Below are 24,957 nucleotides of genomic sequence, written 5' to 3' on the forward strand. Positions count from 1 at the left end.
GCATAGAGTTGATCAGGTTGTTGATTGTGGCCTGTGGAATGTTGGGCCACTCCTCTTCAATGGCTGTGCCAAGCTGCTGGATATTGGCAGGAACTGGAACACGCTGTCGTATACGCCGATCCAGAGCATCCCAAACATGCTCAATGGGTGACATGTTCGGTGAGTATGCTTGCCATGCAAGAACTGGGATGTTTTCAGCCTCCAGGAATTGTGTACAGATCCTTGCAACATGGGGCCGTGCATTATCATGCTGCAACATGAGGTGATGGTCGTGGATGAAAGGCACAACAATGGGCCTCAGGATCTCGTCACGGTATCTCTGTGCATTCACAATGCCATCAATAAAATGCACCTGTGTTCGTCGTCCATCACATACGCCTGCCCATACCATAACCCCACCACCACCATGGGCCACTTGATTCACAACATTGACATCAGAAAACCGCTCACCCACACGACCCACACACGCTGTCTGCCATCTGCCCTGAACAGTGAAAACCAGGATTCATCCGTGAAGAGAACACCTCTCCAACGTGCCAGACGCCATCGAATGTGAGCATGTGCCCACTCAAGTCGGTTACGACGACGAACCGGAGTCAGGTCGAGACCCCGATGAGGACGACGAGCATGCAGATGAGCTTCCCTGAGACGGTTTCTGACAGTTTGTGCAGAAATTCTTTGGTTATGCAAACCGATTGTTGCAGCAGCTGTCCGAGTGGCTGGTCTCAGACGATCTTGGAGGTGAACATGCTGGATGTGGAGGTCCTGGGCTGGTGTGGTTACACGTGGTCTGCAGTTGTGAGGCCGGTTGGATGTAATGCCAAATTCTCTGAAACGCCTTTTGGAGACGGCTTATGGTAGAGAAATGAACATTCAATTCACGGGCAACAGCTCTGGTGGACATTCCTGCTGTCAGCATGCCAATTGCACACTCCCTCAAAACTTGCGACATCTGTGGCATTGTGCTGTGTGATAAAACTGAACATTTTAGAGTGGCCTTTTATTGTGGCCAGCCTAAGGCACACCTGTGCAATAATCATGCTGTCTAATCAGCATCTTGATATGCCACACCTGTGAGGTGAGATGGATTATCTCGGCAAAGGAGAAGTGCTCACTATCACAGATTTTTTCTGATTTGCGAACAATATTTGAGAGAAATGGTTATTTTGTGTATATAGAAAATGTTTTAGATCTTTGAGTTCATCTCATGAAAAATGGGAGCAAAAACAAAAGTGTTGCATTTATATTTTTGTTCAGTGTAACTGAAATGCAATTTGAAGTGGTGGCTTTTGGAATCAGTGGCTCATCCTACTTGTTCTTTCTTTTTCTTTTGTTCAACTACTTAGGCTGTTCAAATCTTACTATCTACATGCCAGCTTTTACCATGCAACCACTGCCATTAACCAACACACTGCATCCAAACAGAACATACATTATTTATCATGCCTCAATATTGTTTAACACACACACACAAACACACACTCAGAAAATATTTAGTTCACTGTCCTACTCCTCCTCCTCTTCTTTCGGTCCATCTGGTGCCTCTCTGTATTTTTAACCAGCGAAGATAAAAGCCCTCTCCCACCTGTTATCTTGTTGAACAATAGATGCTCGGTACAAAGCATTGAGAGGATCCACACGTTTCCCAAAGTCAGATTTATAACTTTAAGACATTTATATAGCCACCTGGAATTACATTTAATACCACTTTGATAACCACAATAAAGAGCCCCAAATCTGTCACAAACAGCCTCTTTTTGATGACACACAGCTGATGAAAATAGTAAAACTAAATGTAAGCATAAGGGCAATAACATGTGGGGATTTGATGTCCAATTGTGTATTGTAAAGCTGATGCAACTAAAATAAAACCTGTTTGACAGATACTTTATTTCTTAACACCACAGAGAGAAAACCATAACATAACATGAACACTGAGTAAAGTCGCTTATATGAGTTTCATTTGATTTAATTTATTTCATTTTTGAGATCACTTAGAAAGGAGAGGGATAGCTTCAAAGCCACATTGTTACCTGCCGTTACAGTCCACTGACCTTGGAAAGAGCAGCTGCCAGAAACAAATTCCACCAAAAGGTAATTTTCCTGAGCAGTTCTTTTGATTTAATCTGGGGTCACCATTAGGTTGATTAGGCTTCTTGACCTGGATCACGATATTCAGAAATAGTTTTGAAATCTGGTATTTTATCTCCTTGTTGATGGAAAAACACTACATAAATAATTTATATTATATATACATCGATAGATTATTATACATTATTACGTAGCCATTCCATGTTTGCCCATTTTTGTGGAACCTACTCCTCTCCCTGTTCTCCTGGGGTTAGGATTAGGGTTTCACCATTTGAAAATATATCAACCAAATGAATAAAAAATAGGCTATTGTCACTGAGTTAGTGATTGTGAGTTGTACAACTTATTCAACATAGCCAAGTTGGCAGTTGTATCTAAACAGAGAGTCAGCAATACAAGCCTACCTATGGACGGACAGACGGACAGACTGGCAGACGAAAGGAAGGCTGGATGGACAGAAAGACAAACCAAAAGACTGACGGAAAGACGGACGGACAAGAAGAACATATAGAAAGACAGACAAGGAGGAAGGAAAGAGGGACTGGCCAGCCAGGACAGAGAGACAAGACTGACTGACATGAAGAGACATGGCTTGCTAGCAATGCTCCTATGAAGGAGCCACTAGCATGACTTTGGACTCTTGTTCTTGCTTCCTCAAGCAAAATGTTTTCGGTCTAACCTCAAGTCCCCATCCAAATGATCTTAATTAAAGACTAGTTATTAGATAATCAGGGATACAAGAGAAACATTAAGCAAATCTGTGTTATGGTTTGGCTCAATACAGGGCCGCCCCTCCCTACATGCAGATCACGCAGAGTGCGTGGGGCCTCATCTTGCGTAAAGGGCCTCAAATTTGTTGCAATTATTCATCCTATGCGGAATGGCGGCGCAATTCATGTTATTCGCAAATGCGGTGCAATTATGTGCTCCACCGTGTCCAGCAGTGTCCCCGCTGCTCCACTAGCTCCCCCCGTCAATGCTCGAGAGACATGAGTGATGACTAGGGTACAGACCCGGGGGGCCTCATGACTCACCTTTGTGTAGGGCAAGAAGTTGGCCAGGGGCAGCGCTGGCTCAATATGTTCTGCTTTTTTGATGTGAAAATGAGGCCTTTATGAAGAGATGCTCTGACCTTCATCTCACAATTTATGTGCAAAGTTACCAATAATGTGTAACTGTTACTGATATGATTGATAGACATTGGACAATAGATTAATTTCATCTCCAGCATGAATAATCAATTCTGTACGTGTGTGGTTTATTATTGCCTATCCACAATAGTGGGGCACAAAGCAACTCAGACCCTGGACTGATTATTTATTCATAAATCTCACCCTCACAACTACTCCAGTACTTTCGGGTTGTTCTTGGTGCAAAACAAAAGTAACATTTAGTTTATTCGATATTTGCAAGTGAAGACAGCAGGCAGGCTAAATGTATCAATGCCTTTGTAGGGCATTCTCTTTTAAAGGTCAGCTTAATATTCAAGTACAGAGTCTTTGCACACTCTGAGACTGTGACTGAATGAGCTGATTTTGGTTCTGAAGGCCTGAGAGCTTGTACAGCATGCTGAATATTTGGCAATGTAAATGTATACGGGGTTACATTCAGACCTTGACTAAAGTGCTGCGTTCTTCTTACTTTGCAAGTTGCACTCTTTGGATGATAAATAATATGTCAATCACTTTACAGTATGGAGGCCACAGAGGACTTTCCTGGATTTAACTTTTTTTTTACTATTTCAGTCTTAAGACTTTATATGTGATTGTATACGACTTCCCCTTTACCTATACATGATACATGATCAAATGTTACAATACTGTTACAAACCCGATGCAACACATCTAAACTGCAGATTTAAACATGCCGGAATTATTCATTAAGGAATAATTAAGGCTGGAAACATTTTGATTTGTACTTACTATAGCATCAATGAGTTTTAGCCCTTCCAGATTCCCGTGTCAATGGTTTTATGAATTCGTTTTTTGGTTACATACCCCCAACTGATGACACAAAACGGCGGTTGCTGATAAGTGGCTATATGAGACTACTAAGCGTCATCACGCCGAACATTAGCTGCGTTTAGCTTAGTGGAGGTGAAGTCATGTGACTGTCATGTAGTTTGTTTATAGCATGTTGTTAGCTTTTTACTTCTGGCAATTGCATTTATGCTTCAACTATTATAAAAGTCTTTTATTTTCATGGAGATTGTCCTGTTGAACAAACCACGTAAGTATCATGAATGTGTGTTTGCCACAGATCCTATTTTCTGCAATATATCGAAATCCAATGAAAAGCGAGGGAGCCTGTGCAATACTAACTGACACAAAATATGCACCCACTGCACCTCTCTATAGTACATTTGGAGAAACACAGCTATGAGAGAAATTGAGAGCCAACATAAAATAGAGGACAGTTTATTGCTGTATTAAAAGGACTAGTCGTTAACATGGTCAATGACACTGATGTTGTGTGTTATAAAAGGTTTTAATGTGTCTTTTGGAAAGACTAGCATTTATAAATGACTCTTAAACAGATTTCATTATTTTGGCTATTTTCAAATAATTCAATTGAATGTAAGTGTTTGAAGGTTGGAGGTTTCATAAGAAAAACACTTGATTTGAATTGTATAAATGACGGAAATCAAGGTTGCTGTGTTGTGGCATTATGAGCGGAGAGATCGACAAATTCAGCCAAACACTTCAACCAACACTACATCTTTTTTTACTGGAGAAAATGTCTGAGAAGAAAGCTTTGTGCATTTACTGGATGTGTGTGTAGCATATGTGTGTGTGCATGTAAACGATTTCGACTGAATTGTTTCTTTTGTCATTGTTGGTGTGTGTTCATGTTTGATGTCGAGGGTAATAAGGATTTATCTTCTGACTGGCTAGTTGTAATGAGTTATGCCTCTGCATAAAAGTCAAACACACACACACACACACTCTCACACCAATATAACACCGTACTGCAGTGTTCTGTCTAGAATCCAAAACTATAGGTTACTTACGTAACCACAGTCCTCAGAGTAACATGAAGTGAGATGTCTCACTATGGGATGTGCCTCAACGCGTATGCAAACAGAATCATCAATCTCATTACGCCAATCCTGATTGGCTGGTGATCTTGATGTCAACGTCAGGGAATCCACCCACCCTTTAAGTAGCTTGCGCTACGACGCAGCGTCATTCAAAATAAGCACCTATTCTCGCTTCGCCTTAGCAAGAAGGGCCGTCTGGTGAGACATCTCACTTCATGTTACTCTGAGGGCTGGGGTTACGTAAGTAACCTATAGTTCTCATTCATAACACTCCGTTCGATGTCTCACGATGGGATATTGAAACTCCCGTATTGCTAGACATGCTTATCTCGAAAATCACCAAAACAACCAGAACTTAACAGGCAGAACTCTGTCTCAACACGGGACCCAGCACTGCGCGGGCCACATTTGGAGCAGAGACATCTAGCCTGAAAAAGCGGACAAAAGTGAGCGGCGAGGACCAGCTCGCTGCTGCACAAATGTCTTGGATGGAAACACCCTTGAACAAAGCCCAGGATGTAGCCAGTCCACGAGTAGAATGAGCACGCAGGCCCGTTGGTGCCTGCAAACCCTGACTCGTATAAGCCAGAGCAATCGCTTCCACAATCCAGTGGGAGAGCCGTTGCCTGGTAACGGGCTTGCCCTTCTGAGGGTTAGCCCAGGATACAAAGAGTTGGTCATTACAACGAAACTCTTTTGACCTGTCCATATAGATGCGTAAAGCACGGACTGGACACAGCAAATTCGGCCGCTGTTCCTCAGAGGAACACAGCGGCGGAGGAAATGCCTCAATGTCAATGGGGGTACATGAGCCAACCACCTTAGGTATAAAGGCAGGGTTGGGCTTCAGCAACACTCTCGTTTGCCCCGGGGCGAACTGAGTGCATGAAGGATGTACAGAGAGCGCATGAATGTCACTGACTTGCTTGGCGGATGCCAGGGCCAGTAACAGCACTGTCTTCAGTGACAGGTGTTTCATGTCAGCTTCTTCCAGGGGTTCAAATGGAGGTCGAGTGAGCCCATCTAAAACCACTGCCAAGTCCCATAAGGACACCAGTGACCTGGAAACAGGGAGGAGCCTGCGAGCCCCTTTCATAAAACGGCAGACCAAAGGATGTTGGCTAGCCGTCTTTCCCTCAAAGCCCACATGGCATGCAGCAATAGCAGCCAGGTACACTTTGATCGTAGAGAAAGCTCTGTGTTTATCAATCAAGTCCTGTAGAAATGATAAAATCACCCCGACAGGACATTGAAAAGAGATGTGCCCTTCTTGAAGGCACCACTCCTCAAACACCCTCCACTTACAGTCATAGAGAGACCTGGTGGAGGAAGCTCTCGCACTCTGAATAGTGTTTATCACCTTCTGAGAGAGACCCACTGTATTCAGATTGTACCACTCACGGGCCAGGCCCATAGTGCCAATCGCTCTGGGTGTGGGTGAAAGATCGCCCCCCCCCGCCTGAGACAGTATGTCCCTGCGTAGTGGGAGCTGTCACGGCTGCCCGCACAGCAGCTGATATATCTCCGCCAGCCAGGACATTGCAGGCCAGTGCGGAGCTATCAGGATAAGTGTGTGGCGTTGTTCTCTCACTCTGGCCAGAGTTGGGGGTATCAGAGCCAGGGGTGGGAATGCGTACAGAAGGACCGGAGGCCAAACGTGCGCGAGCGCGTCCACGCCTAACGGTGCGTTTAAATCGCGCATTGAAAAGAACAGCTGACATTGAGCATTTTCTTTTGATGGGAACAGATCTACCGCGGCTCTTGTTTTTCTTTTCATTTTTATTGACTGCGCCCTTGGCTTCAAGCCTGGAAACGACAGTGGAAAATGATTTATTTTGAAACAACAATGATGACATGTGTTTGTGTGACTTAAACAGGCAGCGGAACTTGCTGTCTTCGAAGTTAAGTCCATTTCCCTGATGGCGCGAACTTGAGGATGACGTTCTGGCATCACTCGAGGCGGCGGGAAGATGGGGGCATGGTGGCACCCCGAAAACACGTGAGTATCCAACACTGGAACGTGCTCTGGAGCTGGGGAACAGGGAACTTCTAGCTCCTTCATCGGGGAGAGGAGAGGAGAGGAGGCTGTCAGGCCACCCGCTTCTTCTTCCTCGCCTGGTGGCTGAAAACCTGGGTCGGCTGCGCCTGAGCGGCAGCTGCCGGAACTGGAGATTTTCTTGGCCAGCTCCCTCTTGCCTCGTGCCTGGGCTGGGGACCCGGGACGGGCTGCGGTCTCTGCTGCTTTGGTATTTTGAACCGGGCAGGACGTGAGACAGCTTGAGTGAAGGCCTGCCGCGGGACCATTGGAGGTGGCGGCTGGACCCTTCGGGGGAGACAGAGCTGGAGAGCCTCGTCTCCCTTCCTTTTTGACTCGCACCTCAGCTGCATTGAAGCTAGAGTGGAGCCAAATATGCCCTCGGGAACAATAGGCATGTCCAAAACATCCTCTTTTTCCCGGTCTGGAAGGTTCGTCAGGTTGAGCCACCTGGCTCTCTCCTGTACCACCATCATTCCCAGTGCTTTTCCCGTGGCTTGGACTGCACAGCACTGCACACGGAGGCAAATGTCCGTGATCGCTGCGATCTCGTCCCACACGGCAGGCTCAGGTTTACTCGACATGTCTTCGCAGAGCTCCGCCTGGTAGGCGGTCAGCAGCGAGGAGACGTTGAGTGCCCTGGCGGACAAAGCTGCGGCTTTATAGGCCCGTTCCTGCTCGGTGTCGAAGCCAGCCTCGGTTGGAAGTGGGCTGCCACCAGCGGTTCCATGGGCGGCATGCGGAGCAGGCCGAGCCTCTCCATACTGTCACAGTCCAGGGAGGAGGCACCCTGGATTGGGGCCTTGTTGCTAAAGGGACGGTCTCTCCACGAGACTGACACCTCGTCCAGCATCTCCTGTCTGACTGGAAGGAGCTGCCTCTTCGTCCTCGCTGCTTGGGGAAAGTTCTTCCCCTCGTAGCGAGATCTGGAGGTCTCCTTGGCCACTTCAGGCCATGGGATGTCCAGCCTGGACGCAGCGCGTTGACACACGGCCTGCAAGTCCATGCTTAGGACGGGCGCAGCTGGTGTGCTCTCGCCCGGGGGAGCGGACATCGCTCCCGGCTTTGCAGCCTGAGCCGATGAAACGAAGATGTCATCCTCATCCGAGTCAGACAGGAGGAACTCAGAGGTATCCTCTTCGTCCTCCATATAGTCCAACTCCAGGACATCCTCCGTGGGTGGTGAGGTCCAATTGGGAGCCCCAGCTTGACACAGCGCGGTGCTCCGCTCTCGCGGCTCTTGCCGCCACCGGGTCCCAGCCTGGGAGCCCCAACGGTGTGGGGCTCCGGTTCAGCGGCTGTCGCTGTTGTTGAGCCCCAGTCTGACACAGCGCGGGGCTCAATCTCTGCGGTGGACGCCACCATGTCTTGATTGCCAGCCGGCGAATCAGCTGACATGAGGGGGTCCTGTCCCGACAAGCTAGCTTGGCGTGCTAACCGTCGGCGGAGGCTCTTAATGGTGAAGCGGGTTATCGATAGCCTCCCGGGCGTATTCCAGCCCGAGGCAGGACGAGCAGACCTGGTGTGAGTCTGTGCCTCCGAGTCCCTGACTCCTCTGGTGTGAGGGAGAGAAGGGTCCATCTTCGATCGCCGGGGTGTCGGCGTGGAGTGGACATGCTAGTAACAGGTACGTTATTGAGAAAAAAATTCAACCTTGCCGTTAGTCCGAAAGGAAAAAAGGCGACAGTGTAGATTTTATTCTTTAAAGAATATTAACTGGTGTGTTAATACCTCCTTTTTTTTTGTATCTCTGTCTTCTCTGGTGTGAGAGAGAAAAGAGAACGTCCTCTTTACCGTGGTGTCGGTGTGGAGGGAAGAAAAAACTAGCAACAGGTATGTTACTAGCTTGAAGAAAAAATCAAACCGTACCGTTATTTCGACAGAAAGAAATGGCGAGGCAGATTACAATATTAACTGGTGTGTTAATATTGCTCAGTCTTCTTGCAAAGCAAAAAAGTAACCGGCAAGCGCCCGTCGACCGAATGCTTTGGGTTCAGTCTGTGGACCGTTAAGCTAGCCCGGTTACTGATAAATCGAGATGTGCTCTGAAGCGAGAAGAGGTGTTTGAATGACGCTGCATCGTAGCGCAAGCTACTTAAAGGGTGGGTGCATTCCCTGACGTTGACGTCAAGATCACCAGCCAATCAGGATTGGCGTAATGAGATTGATGCTTCTGTTTGCATACACGTTGAGGCGCATCCCATAGTGAGATATCGAGTGTTATGAATGAGAACTGATATATCAAAAATTACAGTCACAGACATGCTAAATCTGTTCACATATACCCATAAACTTTGTATGCTATTGTATCAAAGATCCTAGATCTGGGAATGTGGCAAAAATGGTAAAAAGCAGCTTGGATGTGGCAAGACACACACACTGTCAGATGATCACACTGGTTGTAAAATAACCTAAAACATAAAAAACAGGCTGCCGGTGATAAACATCAACCGCAGCTGACAGGCTTTCTGATTAAATGTGACTTATACATACTGTACTTATGGATACTTATGCATGCAGTAGTTGTATGCATACACAAGTTCTCTGTACACAGGATTTTGTAAGAGACACGGTGGTATTGCTTTTACCTTCTGAACTTCATCATCTCTGTCTGTCTGTTTTTGTGTGGACAGTTTGTCACTGCATTTCAGGGTTGCACACTGTACAGGTGTGAAGTTGAGCTCAAAAAGAATGCAGAGTTTATCACTAGCTGTACTCAAAGCAGGGGGGCCGAAAGTAGGGGGGTAGAAAGTGGAGCAGGTGCCATTGGTGTCACCAATGTGACATGTTACTGCGATGCTACGAGGTAGTATAGATTTCAATAATATGTCCATCTAACCTTTAGGTCTTAAATACATATAAATATATGTGGTTTGAAGAAAAATGTTTCCATCAAACAATCGTCCATTTGTTATTTGTTGTCAATATCTGAGTCTGAAAGAATGACCGGAACTATATGACTGTGAGGGCTTCACAGTGTTGTAAACATTAGTTAGTTCAGCTGCTGTTAACTCAGGGGTCGGCAACCACGGCTCTCGAGCCACATGCAGCTCTGTATGCCCTCTACTCAAAAAAAATAAGAAGGAAATAAAATAAAAATATTTGTAGGACTATTTATATTTGGTTGCACGGTTGAAAATGTTTCGTATTGAGGTGATACTGACACATATATTTTTAAAAAACTGTTTTAATTAGGTCAACTAAAATATGCGTCACATCCTGCTACGGTCCCGCACCAGCACCTTTTCTTGTAGACGAATAGCCTGACCCCCGGCTCGATGAGCGAACTATGGATAAATCAAAGAAAATAAAAGTACCGGAGGAACACAGGATTTAATTCTGCATGGCTAGAGTTATATGCTTTCACAGCAAACAATGCTGGCTTACCGGTATGTTTGATATGTGGAGAGAAGTTGTCAAAGGTGCTGCAGCCTTTACGTATTGGAGGGAAAACATGGAAGAGGAAGACAGATGCCGATCTTCAGTCATAATTCAATCAGTTAACTCTTTTTAGGGTGCAGCTATATGTTTTATTTATTTCAAAGTGGGCCCATTTTAATTATATTCATTTTCTTAAAATGTGCAGAGGACTCCCCAAGTGCTGTGTTGATTTATTTTAAAGTAGGCCTGTGTATTTTTTTTATTCTCCTTATACAGTAAGAGTTATTTGTTTATTATTAGAGGTAAAGTGTTTTCTATAAAGTAATAAATAATAAATGCAAAAAAACTGTAGTGTTTGTCTGATGTAACAATATATACAACTTTATAAGCTATCAAGCTATCAAATGACATAAATGCTGTGTTGTCCCGCAAAAACGGTCAACTGTTAACACTAGGCTGATGTCAATGCCAATGTGTTTTGAGATCTAAGGATTGACATTGGTAAGCTGAACATTCTTATAACTGTTGGAACTGATGGCCTGAGCCATGAGAGTAAAACCCAAGTTATAATAAACTGTAATCAAACAGCTAAATAGAGCAAGTGGCTGCATCGAGTCGATTCCCACCAGCTGCATCTCAGTGCAGCTGGGGAGATAATGGCGGCCTCACTCCCCTGCCTCATGGACATTTACAGCCTGCACAGTCACCAGCATTGCATATGACCCCTCCCCCCTTAACCCCTCACATGGCCTCTTCAGTTTCCTGCCATCTGGGAGAAGATCCCGGAGCCTCGGAGCCCGCTCCACCATGCTGAGTAACAGCTTCATACAGCAGACTGTCAGGAAGCTGAACCTTCTCCCCTCCGCCTTAAAGAGTCTGCTGTAACCTACTCAGCACACAACACCAGCAACAATAACTCTTTATAAAGAATATAAACATACCCACCGAGGGGCGCAGCTGAAAATGCTGGGCCCCATGAAATAATCTATTTGTGGGCCCCCAATCCATGCGAGTGCGCGTCAGCGCACACGCTAAAAAAATTGTGGCCATTTATTTATTGATGAAAACGCATAATATGGTTTTTACCTATACATTCGGATCAGCAGTTCAGCACCTGAACTGTTGGTGGGTGAGCCTAGTAAAGGATGTTGCATTGCGTTCATCTTCAATGAATGGACCGATGCAATAGTCTACCAAAGAACCTTGAGTCGCACTAGCTAGGCATATTTGCTGTAGCGGCCGGGTTGCTGCCTTTCTCAGCAGAGTGCTAAAGCCCTACCTGTTACACGTGCAAGTAATTCGAGGAGGTGCGAGTGACAAGTGTTGAGCTATTGGTGGGGACAATTCAGGATTCTTGGATACTGGTGGGGTCATGACCTTGCGTCCACCCCCTAAACGACACGATGAAACCCAACCTCGAAAACCCTGTAGACGTTAAGTTAATGAACTGTAATGGACTGCAAGAAATCAACATGCACTCACTATCAACTTTATCTTGTGTCTATTTAATTGAAAATTACACCCAATAGAGGAATGAACAAACAAAACATCTCAACATTCTTTGACTTATTAAATTAAGATTTGAACAACACAAGGACAAAAGTATAAATTAACTGAAGATTGTACAATGTAGTGCTAGAGGTAGTGCTAGAGGACTATGCATCATATAGTAATTGTTCACAATGTGGGCTGTAGCCTGTCAGCTTACTATAGGGAAACATCCCACAATCCTGTCATAGACTGGATTTGTATCCCTAAATCCCGAACGCCAATCGCTGGACCTTCTTGGTGGCAGAGATGTTCACAAGACTTTTTTTGCAAATCCAAGTCAAGTCTCAAGTCTTTGGTCACGAGTCCAAGTCAAGTCTCAAGTCTCTAAAAAAATAAAAGTCTCATGTCTCTTCTGGTTGTAATAAGCCTTCTATTGTCTGCTGCTATCCAGTCTGTTAAGAATACTGCACAGCTATATCTAAGAAATTCAAAGCATTTACTGTGTTAGTATCACTCCTATATCTATTAGCATACAGTATCAGTACTGATGAGTTGTTTGTTATATGATCACTTTAAACAGGCTATTGCAATGCAATATGAGGAAAACATCACACTTTAGCTAAATGCAAACAACTTATAAGCAAAACACTAAAGAATCAGAAATCAGTATCACAAATACTTTATTAATCCCCCGCAGGGAAACTGTTAAAAGTACTTAAAAGCGGGTAATGATTAACGTTACCGACCTTTTTTATGTCATGTCAAGAGTTGGATGTCAATGCCACTCAACTCAAACAAGTGTGACAAGCAATTCACACCGCCGCCGGCGTTTTGTTCGAAGTGTTTGTAGTTGAACCTAATTACAAGCGGTACAGCCGCAGGTGTGCCGCCGGTCGCTATTGTGTTACTACGAGGTAGTAACAGAGGCGCGCACGTCTGCGTAATGAGCCCGGCTAAAATAACTGGATGGCCTACCTGCCTGTCAGCCTTCCATCTGGAAACAAACTTATCTCGTGCCCTCATTGGTCATGTGCGCGTTCGTGTGTGTTGGAGGAGGCGGGCTCTATAAGGAAGTAGCAGCCTCTAGCAGATTATCTCCGGTTGTGTATTTTCAAATTCTAGCGATCTCGAGCCGGTTTCTCTCAAATGTACCTACCCCACCTTTAATACGCCAAAAATAGAAAACACAATGATTGTTCACGAGTCCCAACACACGAGTCCAAGTCGAGTCTGAAGTATTTTGGTCACGAGTCCAAGTCAAGTCTCAAGTCTCTGTGTGTGCGATTTAAGTGCGACTCGAGTCCGAGTCGCAGACTCGAGTCCCCATCTCTGCTTGGTGGCAAAATCTTTTACGAGCTCTTTGAAATCAAGTGACAGAGCCAGCTTGCTTTCAATCGATAACATTCCAAGGTTGTTCAACCTCTCTCGTGACATGGTAGATCTTAAATAGCTCTTGATAAGTTTCAACTTACTAAATGATCTTTCACCACCAGCTACGGTAACTGGGAGCGTCAAGAAAATTCCGAGGGCAATGCAAACGTCTCCAAAAATGCTCTGGAGTTCCATCTTGTATATTGCATTCAGTAGATCAAGAGAGCTACAATCAGGGGGGAAAGTGGCAGAACATATTTTATTGAGATGCCTTATCTCACTCTCAAACTGATCTGTGAGATCCTGTGAGTATTTCTCCCTCAGTGGCTGACACACAGAAGCCATGACACTGTCACTCAACTTCCCAATTTTAAGTATGGCAGCAAATTCTTCAACAATATTTGCTGTTGTTTGGAACCGAGTGTCCAAGTCACTTATGATCTGGTCCAGTGGTACTCAACCTTGTCCTAATCAGGAGCCACATTGACGAAGAAATATTTTTGCAAGAGCCACAATTCAAAAACGCTCCTTTCCTCCCTGAAACCATTATGCATTTGAGAATATGGATACTAGTAATATGTTACTAAGGAATGAAAAGCATAATGTACAGTGCAATAACTGTGATTTATTATTTTCACTGCAACCACAAAACACACATTGCTGACTGCCCATAACAACAGATAACAGACAGCATGGTTACTGATCATCACAGGATGCCTCTGTCGCTCTTTCACTCGTATTAGTGTGGAATACGTTTTTTTGAGCAGTTCGGTTCTGTTTAAGTCTCGCCAGCTTTTCCGCCCTCAACTCTCCACCTTTCGGAAAGTCGGTACTGAACTTCGGGTGTTTTGTGTCGTGATGGCGCTGCAAATTGGACCTTTTTAAATTGTGAAATGACGTTGTCACAAAGCAGGCAGATGCATTTTCCCGAACCGGTGGAGACGAAGAAAAACTCGAGTTCCCAGTCCTCTTTAAATGTTCGATATTCCTCTTCATATTTTCGTTTCCTATATTTCTTTACCATTTTTGCATAGTGCTGCAAGCTAGTTTTCCCAGTGTGACGGAGCAATTATCTCGCGCACCTGCAATCAGAGCACGAAACCTGAAATCATTTGTGATTGGTTGTTCAGAGGGATTGGGGGGGCTGGCTTAATAGACTGATGTGTGTGATGACTGATGTGTGACTTGTGAGTGATAATGAAATGTTGATGAATTCTGCTGACAATGTTTTTGTTTTTCGTTTTTTTTAATTAATTTTTTTAAGTGGGACTTAAAAGAGCCGCAACTAGTCTTAAAGGAGCCGCATGCGGCTCGCGAGCCGCGGGTTGAGTATCGCTGATCTGGTCCATGGCAGTGAAAAACACAGAAAACGGAAAAGTTCTTTTTTGAAATGAGGTGGAACCTCCATTTCCTTAGCTACCATTGATGCCTCAGACAGAATAGCATCCCATCCATTTCCGAGAGTCTGCATCTCATCTCTTAGTGCAGCAACATTACCTGCCTCCACCTCTATTGAGATTTTCCCTGACTGGAGTATCACATTTCTGTCATCAATAGATTGCAATACTTTCACCCAAATGGTGAGAAGGACAATGGCATCAAATGACATGAGGTAGTTCCTCAGACCAACAGCTTCAGATATGGCCTCACCTGTGAGACTGCATGAGCTCAGTATGGTAGCAAGGGCTTCAATGACACCAGGCAGGTGCTTTGCCACAGGTTTCACAGCATCAATTCTCGCACTCCAGCGAGTGTCAGATAGCCTATGTACAGAGCAACCTGTTTTCTTTTTGTATATTGACCAACGAGATGGACTGGCACTTACAAATATGTAGAGGCGGTTAATGTAACCAAAAAAGTTGGACACTTCAGGGCTCGATTCTGCAGCATGCACGTCTACCAGATTCAACGTGTGGGAGGCACAAGGTGAGAAAGTAGCAAGATTATTCTTTTTCAGTATTTGGGCTTGGACTCCCTTGATTTTCCCTGACATATTCGCCCCATTATCATACCCTTGCCCCCTGCAATCACTAATGTCTATCCCTAGATCCAGAAGCACACTCTCCATCATGCCTGCTATTTCACATCCTGTTTTTCCGTTGAATTCTTTGAATTCAATAAATCTGTCAGTGATCTCCCATTCGCCTGTGTCTTCATTATAATGTACATATCTTATGAGCACAACATGTTGCTCGGTGTGGGAGATGTCAGGCGTTGCATCACAAATGATTCCATAGTATATGGCATCCTCCCTTTCCGTCAGAATGGTTTTTAAAACCTTTCCCCCACACAATTCAATAAACTCGTTCTGGTTGTCTGGGCTCAGATAATGAGTTAGCTGGCTTCCTTTTTTGGATGTCCTGATTTTGTCTAAGTGGTCTTTCAAGAGTGGATCATATCGTGACAAAAGTTCTAGCGTACCTACAACATTTCCATTGTGGACATCGCCCAAAGCATGCGTTTTACCTCGGAAAGCAAAGTGCAGAGTGACATCAAGGAGTCTCTGCAAGATAGCTTTGTTTTTCTCAATTTCAGACTGTAGCTCTCTCTGCAACTGATGATCAACGCCACATGCAGTCATAACCGAACACTGTAGGTGTTTCCATCGCAAATAACAGTCCCTGTGATTCCTACTTGTTTCATGGCTTGGGAATGTATCATACATGCGACGCCACTCGACGTCACACATCTCGTATCCCTGGTCACTACTCAAAGCACTAAGAGAGGGTCTTTTTTGCTCCTTGGAGAAAAGAACACATGGTGCAGAACAGTGCATTTGCACTTTCACTGTGAATCAACCAGTCCCTTTTCACTTTTCCCCTACCCTTATCTGCTTTGGTGTATTTCAAGTAATCTGGAAATCTCTTTCCCTTTGAATCATGTGGAAATTCTTGATCTGTTTCTCGCATTGCTAATTTCTTTACAATAGTTGCCCTGTCCTTGTCACTCATCCTAGCTGGGAACAACCCTGGGTCAAGTGATAGCAGATCTTCTACCTCAGACACCACTACAGGTGGCTCAGTATCTGTGGCATCCTGTGTCGGAGCCTCACTTTGTCCCTGACATTGACTGTCCATAGCTGCTTCCTCCTCCTCATCTGTGCTGCTTTCATGGTCCTCAACCTCTTCTTGTACTGGTACTTCTGCCTCTTCACCTCTGCTCTCCTCGTTGGCTGCCTCGCTCGAGGGCCCTGGCTCTAGAGTATCCATAGTGCATAATTTATAAAATGCCCTATAATAGTAATAACACAGTACAGCTCGAGCTATCTCTTAATTGTTATAATAATAATAATAATAATCATTTGTATAGATATTTTCCAATTGCTCAAATCTAGCTATAGCTACTGTAACAACCTGAATGTAATGTGCCAGTGGTCAATGGTATTGCAATTACTGGAAGAACTAGAGTAACTAAATGTGAATATTACCTAAAGTTGTATTCAATGCATGGTAAGCATATTTAAAATGTGTTTGTTAACCCCAGGCCCTGCTGATTTACCTCCCTCTCCTTCAACTGGGAGCTGGCCTGAGGGAAGGGGTACTGATCCTGAAGCCGCATCTGTGCATTAGAGCAGATGTGATTAGCATGTAACATTATACATGTTAGGTTAGCTAGCCATAGCAAAAGGGCATAGCTGCTGGATACAAATTCACTGGGCTCATCTATCTACACTCATCTAATTTTTGATAGCAACAGGTAGCTAACGTCAGCCACACAATGTTGGCCAAGCTGTTATGGGCTTCAAAACAAGTTCTGTGAATAAATACCTTTCTTGTGAAAATACTTGGTGACTAGCTGTCGACCTCTTTTATTATTTTCCTCTTGCTGACGTTTTTTCTTTCGTTTCTGAGCTCCTGATTCATGAGCTGTAGAGGACATTTTCCTGTCAGTCTGTTCAAGCTGCAAGCTGCTGGTGCGCTGCTGTGCCGCCTAGTTATAGTTGAAAGTGGGGGTGCAAGATTAGTAACTGGCAGGCAATGGGTGGTTTGGAGTGGGTCAGGCACGACCACCTCCATGGCAGAATTTTTTTAATTTAATGAACACCTGTACGTGCAATTTCCTGCAATAGAGAGCACAGAACTGTCTCAAAATCCTATGGGATCCTAAAGATTCCTATAGGGTTCCAAAAATGTATAGAGATTCCTATAGAATTTTTTGACTAGGGATGTTATCCTACACTTTAAGCTGTCTGATATCCCATTACCTGTAATTCTTGGGTCTCTTTCTCACTTCCTCTGCCTCCTCCCTGAGTCTGCACAGTCACCACATCATTCTACATTAAGGAGAGCAATACACTTATGAGTACACTGAACTGGTTTGAATACACAATCTTTATGCTACTCTGTAAAGAAAGGGAGAGAGGGGGGAATATAGTATACAAATATTTGTGTCTTAATTTGTTATGTTATCCTACACTTTAAGCTGACTGATATTTCCATTACCTGTAACTCCTGTGTCTCTTTCTCTCCTTATCTGCCTCCTCCCTGAGTCTGCACTGTCACCACCACATCATCAGTGTGCAGGTTAGTTAAAGTAGGAGATGGGCTTCTATCATATTATCGTCTATCATTCTATAATTCATTCTTCTTTTATTTTCATTTCAGGTACTTTGCACCTTAAGAGAATTGAAGGCTGGCATCTGTAAATACAGATATATATAAGTACTTTATTCTTATTTTATTATCATTATCATTATTTTCTTTCCAATGAAATGAAATCAGAAAATAAGTGGTATATGATGGAAAATATGAAAGTCAATGCTTTAAGGAAAATAGACTTCGGAAATCAGTTTTTTATTTTCTATTTACTGTTCTGTAAAAGCCTTGTCGAATGTAATGTTTTATGTTTTGTGTGGACCCCAGGAAGACTAGCTGTTGTCATGCAACAGCTAATGGGGATCCTAATAAACTCAAACTCTAATGGGCTTCGATCTACCAGGTAGCTAGCTAGTCAAACACACACACTGGTTGATGTTACTAGCTGGCTAGCAAATGTCAGCTAACCGCTAGCTAACATAAAGAGTGACCTGTAATTCAATGCAGCGAAAATGAAGAGAAGGTGATGATTATAAATGTGTTTTATTGTATTGAGTGGTAGAAGTAAAGACATGTCTAACATATTCTTTGTTTGAACAACTTACTGAAAAGGTCTGCCACCAATGACAGACTGGTCGCGGTGATTTAATTTTACACGCCTACCTGCATCAGGACTGCTGTGGGTGGGAGGCAGTTGATCAAACCATTGTGAGCGAAATGCGGGGGGGGGTCACAATCTTTGGAAACTTAAAAACTCGGTATTAAGTGTCTATAATCAGCACAAGTTATTTCATTGCGTATTATTAATTCGATTGAAATTACATACTTATGTTTACAGTGATATATTGTGGGGGACATATCATATTTTTCATATGATTAAAAAGTGGGGGTGCAAAAGCACACGTTTGCTCCCCCAAGGTCAATTGTGGGGATGCACCTGCTCCGCTTGCTCCATTGCTCAGGCGCCCATACCATGCAATGAATGAAGGGAGGGGTGCTCATTGTGTCAAACAGAGTAACAAGCACCTGTTTGTTTCTTTTGTGACGTTTTTTTTTTATACAAGCAATTATACTTTTGAATCATCTACATTAACTTACTTTAGGATAATAATCAAACCATATTAATAAAAAGATAATAATAGTGTTTTCTGGGCCCCCCCCCCCCCCCAGTGCTGGGCCCTTGGAATCATCATCCTAACCTCCCCCCCAGCTACGCCCCTACACCCACCTACACTCAACACCAGCCATTTCAGATAAAAAATAAAAAAAGCTTTTGCTTATCTCTTGTATTAATTATATCGTTTATCACTTATATAAACTCACATTTTTCAATCACTATTTGCAATTTCTTTATTCAATTTGACAATTGAAGTATCTAACAAATAATATTATTGAATATCAATATTATACAAATATACATTTTATTTTAGGTTTTTTTTATGCTTTATGTATCTTTTTGCAATTGCTTTGTTATCTTTGACAATGTGTTCCCCTTGCAGAATTACACAAATAGTCTGGCTTCACAGTAGTATGTGATGCAACATGTATGTCCAATATACTATGTCCCATTTAAAGGGACGAACAGAAACGTGCCTCCAAGCTGGATTTGTTCATTCCCCTTGGCCATTTTAAACCATTATTATCTGATTTGCTCAATGACTCTTGTTTTTTTTCTTCTTTCTAGCTCTTCATCGATTGTGGCTGTATGGCCTTGTTCTGTGGTATTTTTTTCAAAAAAAGGTCTTAAAACCACCTGCTAAATTACAAAATGTATAACTTTACAGATTTTCATCACCACTATAACAAGCATTGTATCACCGTCCATGTTACCTTTGAGTTTGTTTTGAACATCCAGGGCAATGTCCAGAGGGTTGAATGGCAGCACAGGATCATTGACCAGGCGGAGAATGGCTTCTGCTGTCATCTGCAGACAAAACAAAGACAAAAGACGTTTAAATTAAGTTAGTTTATTTTCTCCACTACAGTATTCATGTGTCATCCCAGCGTAAGCACAACAAAAAGTCTGATTAAGTTGTGGGTATGATAAGGTTTGTAATGACATGCACAGGTTAAATGGACAATGACCCATTTCTCAAGATAAGTGACCGCTGCATATTATTATTTTTCCAGGTATAAGTCCTTGGGGAGCTAATGTGACTTGTTTATTGTGTCCGAGAGAATGTATCCATGTCCCTCACCAGAGCAAATATAACACGCCTATAATGGACCTATCAGCCCAATATTTGTAAATTGACCAATCAATCACTCAATCAAATAAAATCATAAAATCAACAAAACAACCACTCAATCAACCAACCACTCGATAACCCAACCAACCAACCAACCAACCAACCAACCAACCAACCAACCAACCAACCAACTTTAGATAAAGAAAATTAAATTAAATAATAGAATATCCAGAAGACAAAATCTATAATGTGAATGTGTAACATGAACGTTGGATCCAAGAGGATGTTCCGGTTGCATCTAGGTATTAACAACATCTGATATGTTATGGTCTAGTCCTGACTGGTACTTAGGAGGATCCAACAATTCAGTCAATCAATTCATGTTGCGTCTTGTTGACTACACCGCAGAGTCTCAGATCTGATCATTCACAACATACCTTTGTGGTCCAGATTGCAAATTGAGAGTCTGATAAATGATGTAACATGTTTCTTTTCATACTGATTAGACAACAGCTGCCTTGTTTGGGGAAAATAAATAATTGAGACACCTTTGGCTGCAGTGTGAGCAAACATTTATGGATTGTCCTGCTTGTGCTGACGCCCCGTACTGAGAAGCATCGTCCAATTTACAGAGTGTCTGTCTGGCTCTGCTCTCATAGCAAAGTGTTTGTCATCTGGATGCAAACAGTAGCACTGATGTGACCATTCTCTTAGCAGGCTGAGGACTTGGCATGGCCACAGCTTGGATTTTTATTTGAGTGTAGTATCACTGCACTTCGATGTTCTAACCAACCCCTGTGCATAACCTCACTGCTCAGATTATTGATGGATCGATCCCCTTATTCCACACCTAGATTATATCCATCTGACAGGAAATACAGCCCCGCGCTGTACTGCAAGAAACATTGTATTTCTCAGTGCCCCACTATAATTGGAATAACCTTTATCAGCCAAGGACATCACATGCATGATTTACCCTGAGCTGTATTCATTTTCACATTAAGGATAAGGTTCAGTGCCTTACAAGATGCACAGCTTCTTCTTTTGCACTTCTATCTTCTGTATCCTCTCCCTAGTATTCTGTTAATTTATCGTATTGTTTTTTTTCTTAAAGATGATTATTAGTCGTTGTTTTGATTCTGCATTTATTTACATAAGATAGTAGAAAGGGAAAAGGGAAACATGGAGACAGTTAAGGAGATACAACGTTCATGCAATACATTAGTGTTGTCTATAAGGGGTACATTTTATGTTGGTGTATTATTATTTTGTGATTAACCAATTCATTACATTGCATTTAGCTGACGCTTTTATCCAAAGCGACTTACAAGAAGTGCATTCGACCAAGAAGATACAAACTTGAAGAAAACAGAATCATATAAGTACATTAGGTTTCATAGAGCTAAAACATTTCAAGTGCTACTCAACTGGCTTTAGATAAGCCAGTCCTTTATTAGTATATAAGTGCTTTGTTAGTATATAAGTGCGTAGTTTGTATATAAGTGCTTTTTATTTCATTTGTATTTATTTTCATTTTATTGCTCGAAGTGGAGTCGAAAGAGATGAGTTTTCAGTCTGCGCTGGAAGGTGTGTAAGCTTTCTGCTGTCCTGATTTCAATGGAGAGCTCATTATACCATTATGGAGCCAGGATAGCAAACCCACGTGTTTTTGCTGATGGGAACTTGGGACCCCTCGCAGTGAGGGTGCAGCGAGCCGTTTGGCTGATGCAGAGCGGAGTGCACGTGCTGGGGTGTACGGTTTAACCATGTCCTGGATGTAGGAAGGGCCAGATCCATTCACAGTATGGTACGCTAGTACCAGTGTCTTGAAGTGGATTCTAGCAGTTACTGGAAGCTGAAATTCCTAATATTACTTCAGTTCCAACGGCCAGCTGTGACAATTTTAGCACACCGCAACATTTAAGGGCTTTAAGAGAAGACTGGGGAATGATGTGGTTTCTACGGAAACCCTGAGTGACAAGATAAATATGGTGATCTATTTTGTCACATTTAAAACATGGGGAAGTGGTGCACTTCAACATCATGTGGCTGAAATGATCCTGACAAAAAATAAAAAAAGTCAACCGCTAAACCTTTTTTTTTTTATTACTGTTTTCACAGATGGGAAACTTACACAATTATGCACATTTCCGTTACATTTTTGATTTGCCTAATGTATATTATAGAATGATTTGTATACATTATTTAAGGAACAATGAATTTCCCTTGTGTATAAAATGTGCGAAACACACCTTTGCTACAATAAAGGGAAAAAAACCCAGAGTAAGGCCTTTCTTCTCCATAGCTGAAAACGGAAAAGAAAGTAAAGGTCAGTGTGAAATATGGCTATATGACTGTGTGTGTGTGTGTGTGTGTGTGTGTGTGTGTGTGCACGTGCACGTGTTCTTGCTGACCTGCCTCATTTCTGGCCGCTGAGCCTGTGTGTAGTTGAGCAGACTCTTGGATGATAACCTCAGTACCCAGTTCATCCACTCAGCGGCACCCACCACACACACAACAATGAATGTGAATGTGAGGACTGACCAACACTGGACTGAGAGTGAGAGGCAGACTGCCAGAAACCTCGCTGCAGGATCAGGTGAGGAAACAGCCCCAGTACTCACTCAGGCCTCTCACTGTCACTGGTAAACATCAATATATCATTTCCAGATGACTTAGAAATGTATTTTTCACTTGTCTATAAATATAGACTTATATTAACTTCCCGCTTAACATTTAAGAAGCCAGTTTAGAACCAGGTTGCAGAAGGTAACTTGCATATACATTTTGAAAAGTTTAATATTGCCATGTTCAGTTTTTGTTTCTCATGCCATATTTAGTTTGTTAGTTATCAGGTTTAGGTTATTTGTTTCATGTTGAGTTAGTCCATGTTTAGATTAAGTTATTAACGTTACGGTCACTAATGTCTAGTCTTGTCTATCACTGCATTCCTGATTTTAATTTGTAATTACCTTTTTTTTAACTTTATTTTGTAAAGTTAAAAAAAGAAGAACCACTTTTTTTGTCCTGTATTTTGTTTGCCTTTGCCAAGATTTTACTCTCAAAGAATGATCAATTTCTTACACTTATAAGTGTTTCTTCTTGAAGAGTGACATCACTGTCAAGTTCTTCTAAACCAAATACGCTAAATCATTTTAAACTATAGCTAATCTTAATTTCATGCCTTAATGTTAACATAACCAGGTTCCCCAGGTGTCACTGACATTGTGGTTCTACTCAGAGCTTGGTGTCCGGTGCCTTGCTCAAGGGCACCACAGCAGGGCAGGAGGTGAACTGGGACCTCTCCAAGTAGCAGTCTACACTCCATATTTAGGTCTGTTTGGAGACTTTAACCGGCAACCCTACGGCTCCCAGTCCAAGCCCCGACTGACTGAGCCACTGACGGACATCCATGGCCCTAAACAAATAATCATTAAATGTGGCCAACCCATTTGAAGGCACAAAGCATACAATGCAGCGTAGAGGCAAAGATAATTGTCCAATGTTTACTTTTTCCAAGAAATGTTGTTCCTGTTTGGCAGAGAGGCTGGGGAACCATTACATCTATTTTGGTTCTTATGAGGATGTTGCCAAGTAGTTAAATGGCTAATAGCCAGGGCTGCACATAACTGGTGCACAGGTGCGCATGCGCACCCCCCGCCGAAAAAGGAGCACCGGATCATTTGAAAAAAAGCGCATTTGCGCACCAACATTGAGAGAGAGAAAAGAGAGAAGAGAGAGATGAGAGAGAGAGAGAAAGAGAGAGATAGAGAAGAGAGAGAAATATTTGCAAGTTGCATAAGAACTGGTAAGGTAGTAGGTTTTCCCACACATAGACTTTACTTGGACGGGCCGCCCAGGTATATTAATGGCCGCCAAAGTATAATTCGCGAACCATTTAGTTTAAATTTTTTTAATCCGTCCGCAAGCACGACGGCATCTGTGATCCCTCACTCTACCCCTCGCTATTGCGTGAAGGGTCTGCTTTATGCGCTCCGCACAGTAACCCTGCAGTGAACAGCGAACAGTTCATGAGCGTGCTCACTAGCGCGCCCGCCCCCGTTCATAAAGTCAAGTACCCCTCAAAAGGTCCGGTTTATTTAATTTTAAGGATGCACACCAAGAAACATCTCCAGGTGCTCCTTTGAGAACCAGGGCAAAATAGTTATGTGCACCCCTGCTAATAGCTTAGGCAGAACACTTTTTAGTCTAGTTTTATTGGTTGATAATTCAATGAATCACTGCAATCCTCTAGTTTTCAAGCTGCTCTAAGCCAAATTCTTTGGAATGGACACAGCATGTAATGGCTTTATATGTGGGAGGTTTGATAGCATCCAACCTACAGAGAAAAACATAGCTGAGAATGAATATATAACTTTTACCAAATGGCCAGAAACGAAGGTTACGTATGGTAACCCTTATTATATACGCACAGGCGGAGCCCTCTACTGGACTCTATGGGTATTACCTTATCATGCAAGCATTCGCCTACTGAGATTTCTATATTTTCTGACTGCACGCGCATTTCACCAAAGGAGGCCTCGCCTCCTGACTGTCATCCTACACCTCTCTTCAGCGAGCGGTATAGGACAGACAGTGCCCCGAGTAGAGGGCTCCGCCTGTGCTTATATAACAAGGGTTACCATATGTAACCCCTCGTTATATCTTTCACAGGCTTCGGGTCGCGCTCCTCCACGGGCTTCCCTGCAGGCGAGGGAGAGCAGCGCGTGTATACATCAGGGCTCCGCCCACTGTACCCATAGCGCCCAGTAGAGGGCGGAGCCCTGATGTATACACGCGCTGCTCTCCCTCGCCTGCAGGGAA

At 43.3% G+C, this 24,957-nt stretch overlaps 1 protein-coding gene across 1 annotated transcript in view; it reads right to left on the reverse strand.

Moving 5' to 3' along the window:
* Nucleotides 1-24,957, reverse strand: part of LOC117445970 (inactive N-acetylated-alpha-linked acidic dipeptidase-like protein 2) — a 656,924-nt gene that overhangs the window by 48,464 nt on the left and 583,503 nt on the right. The window contains exon 14 of the mRNA XM_034081942.1: nt 19,775-19,868. Within this exon, the coding sequence (XP_033937833.1) occupies nt 19,775-19,868 (94 nt within the window). The remainder of the gene's footprint in view (nt 1-19,774; nt 19,869-24,957) is intronic.

Source organism: Pseudochaenichthys georgianus, chromosome 4, assembly GCF_902827115.2.
Source record: "Pseudochaenichthys georgianus chromosome 4, fPseGeo1.2, whole genome shotgun sequence".
In the NCBI taxonomy this organism is placed as follows: Eukaryota; Metazoa; Chordata; class Actinopteri; order Perciformes; family Channichthyidae; genus Pseudochaenichthys; species Pseudochaenichthys georgianus.